The sequence below is a fragment of the Erigeron canadensis genome, chromosome 7, assembly GCF_010389155.1.
Source record: "Erigeron canadensis isolate Cc75 chromosome 7, C_canadensis_v1, whole genome shotgun sequence".
NCBI lineage: Eukaryota > Viridiplantae > Streptophyta > Magnoliopsida > Asterales > Asteraceae > Erigeron > Erigeron canadensis.
The window spans coordinates 26,410,314-26,413,627 of record NC_057767.1 but is presented as its reverse complement, the minus strand read 5'-3'; the positions used below and the strand labels follow the sequence as shown (position 1 = coordinate 26,413,627).

General features: G+C 30.4%; 1 protein-coding gene across 1 annotated transcript; it reads left to right on the top strand.

The window, feature by feature from the left end:
• The first annotated feature begins 648 nt into the window (after positions 1–648).
• Positions 649–2,862, top strand: LOC122607134 (squidulin). Its single transcript, XM_043780054.1, has 2 exons — positions 649–1,042; positions 2,314–2,862. The coding sequence occupies exons 1-2, from the start codon at positions 732–734 to the stop codon at positions 2,717–2,719; spliced, it is 717 nt and encodes a 238-aa protein (XP_043635989.1). The 5' UTR covers positions 649–731; the 3' UTR covers positions 2,720–2,862.
• Positions 2,863–3,314: the final 452 nt, after the last annotated feature.

Genomic DNA, 3,314 nt, shown 5'->3' with positions numbered 1-3,314 from the left:
TGGCTGCAAGTGATAAGATCAAATCCCGAAATTATAGGGGAATAATTCTTATCCTTTTTACCTTACCGCGGAAGCCTTCGTTACGAACAGCCTTCGTGTCGTAACGTGTTACTGCTCCTTCGTGTGGCAAGTCCTGCGTACCGCTGAGAGGGTACATCATCAGATACCCATGACGTGGGTAGTCTAATATATAAACCGCACAAGCGTTTTACCGAGTTGTATAGTATAATATAAAAGGGAAATAATATTAATACCACAAATAGTGATTAATTTGCCACACTGTACAACTTTTATAGCATATTATACAAGTCAGTATAATACATTTATGATAAATACATCAATTGTTCTACTACGAATATCACTTTTTTTTTTATAAAAACTTAATATTTTATGATGACTTATGTTGCGTAAAACACAAGTCGGCATCTGTTATCACAAGTAAACAAAACCTCATACATCAGAATATATATATGTATTAGAAAAAACACAAACCCAACCATATATGTAGACTATATATATTATCATTATCAATAGGACCCAATGTATAAATAGTCATTGTTATTGTCCCCAAGGAAACTTCCTGGAAGCTCACTCTCCACACTCTTTCCACTCCTCCATTTAACCTCCTCCACTTTCCTTCCTGTTTCTTGCCAAATCCCACACTTTCCTTTCCTTCCTTCTTTCTGTCTCTTCACACAACAACCCCCATTTGTCAATAATTCCAATTAATTATGAAACTGATCACTTATAACCCAAAAAATCTGTTTAAATCTAAAAAAAATAGGTCTGTTTCTAGACATAATAATAATAATGATCCATCTTCTTTTGGTTCTTATGCCACAACATCTTCTTCTGCATCATCATCATCTGACACTACATCAAGTCATCTCCAATCAAAATCTAAATTAAAAAATAAATCTGATGGTGTGGCTACTCCCACAAGTGTTTTGCAACATGCTAATTTGCATACACATGAAATATCCTCTGATGAATGGTCTGAGATTTCCACTGATGTTCAGTTTGAAATGATGCAAGCTTTTAGGTATATATATATTATTATATTATATTGTCCATTTTCATAAGCCTTTAGCTAGTTAGCTATACATACATACATATGTCTAAATTTTTAGTTACATCTATCTATTAACAAATATATATAAATATACACGAAAACGTTTACAATAAGTTTTACGTTTCATACAGCTTTTTATGCAAAAAAAATAGCAACAAGCTTTTATGGATCTCTAAATTTAAAAATCAAGTATAAAAATTATTCAAACTAGAAAAAATAGAAAATCATTAGGATATGATTTTAAAACATGTCTGTAGCAATAATAGAGAAAAATCAAAAGTTGCTCTCGATTTTAGATAAGTTTAATGCTTGATTTCTAAATTAATGCTTTGTTTGTTATTATTTTATGCAAATAACCTTTGACGTTATGCATGTATGTTCAAAAGTTGTATATAGATCAACAAGTCTAGTAGTATATCATTATGTCACTTTAGATAGTTTGTTATTATTTTACTATTCCTAATATCGGTAAGATGTTTCGTAGCTATATAAATTGAGTCATAAGAAAATTTGAACATGTCTCATACATCGTTTGTGAGTATGAAATAAATTGTTATTAAAGTAAATCGATGATCGAAGCTAAATTATAATAAACGGTAAAGATATATACGATATCTGTTTAGTTAGAATTTTGGATTTACCTTAAATTTTTAGAACCACGTCAAAATCGGAACTTATAAGCATAGTGGATCTGGATGATGGCAAAAGCCTTTGATGTCGGATCATAAAATCAAATTTTTGAAGTCTTATGTTAATAACTTATTATAATTAAAATGAAAGAAAAAGTGACAATTTATTAATAACAATGTTAGAGCTTTAATTCTAAGTCTAATAAGAAAATTGAAATTATATACAACTAAAAAAGTTAATTTAAAAAAATAAATTAAATAAAAGGACACGCGTCGATTAAGGATTATTTTACGTGTCATTTCATTAACATGTCAATCCCGTTTTAGTTTATTGGTAGATAGATTATATCATAGTGTTACTCTACATAGATTTTTTTTACCCATGCCAACTCATATTCAGCAAGATCTTGTTTGGATGTTGCACTTAGTGCATGGGTTTGTAAAGCCAATCTAGACATCTAATATTCAGCTAGTCTGTTTTTATCATTTTTAATATTTATCATAACTAAAGGTGACGGTCTTTTATCCAAAAAAAATGTTTTTTTTTCTTTTATGAATCTTATTATAAATGTTTAATAATTATTAACTCTCCTTAATTAATTGGTCAAACAGATTTATAGACAAGGACGACGATGGAAAGATAACAAAAGCCGAGCTTGAAGCGATTCTAAACCGAATTGGAGGATCAGAACCCCAAATCCATGACGAATTAACAATTATGTTAAGCGAAATCGATAGAGACGGTGACGGAATAATAACTCTCGAGGAGTTCGGGGCGATTAGCGCCGCATTCGGACCGCCATCTTGCGATACCGAACTTAAAGACGTTTTCGAGTTTTTCGACACGGATAAGGACGGTCGGATCACAGCCGATGAATTATTTGAAGTGTTTAAATCGTTAGGAGATGGAGATTGCACGTTAGAAGAGTGCAGAAGTATGATTAGTAACGTTGATAAAAATGGTGATGGGTTTGTGTGTTTTGAGGACTTTACACGTATGATGGAACAACAAAAATGAAGATATTTTTTGTTGTTTGTTCGATTTATGATCATTTTGAAAGGTGTAACATTTTTCTCTTTGGGGGTGGTACATGACATAATATGATAATATGATATGATAAAATGGATTAATTGGAATAATATCGTGTGCTGTTTGCCGTATGTTTGTTTCTGGCTGAAGGGTTTTTTGTTTCTTTATGAACATTTTTTTTTATGAACATGTTTGCCACTTTCTAGCCCGTGTAGTTGGTCAATGATCTCGGAATCCAATAAAGACACTTGTTTATATAGACTGTCAGAGAAAATATCTATCCTTCATTCCTTTGTAATTTCTAATCGAATAAATGGCTTTGTCTAAAAAAATCTAATATATAGAATCATGGAAGGCCAGGATGGGTGCAAACAAGACATCCGTTTAAGGCATAATTTTGAGAGGCACAAAAATTTTAGAAATTTTATATATTATTTTATTTATGTAAAGGTTTTAGATAAAATAAAACAACTATTATAGTAAAACAATATATGTAAAAGTATAATATTATAATGTATATATTTTGTTAATGTTATAATGTCTCAATTATATATAAAAAAAAAAAGATTTGCTTATATAGTTG

What these genes read in the sequence shown, in the direction of transcription:
- LOC122607134 (XM_043780054.1), top strand. Translation starts at nt 732, where the DNA reads ATGAAACTGATCACTTATAACCCAAAAAATCTGTTTAAATCTAAAAAA. An exon ending in GAAATGATGCAAGCTTTTAG is followed by an intron (nt 1,043 to 2,313) that starts GTATATATATAT and finishes TTGGTCAAACAG; the next exon opens with ATTTATAGACAAGGACGACG.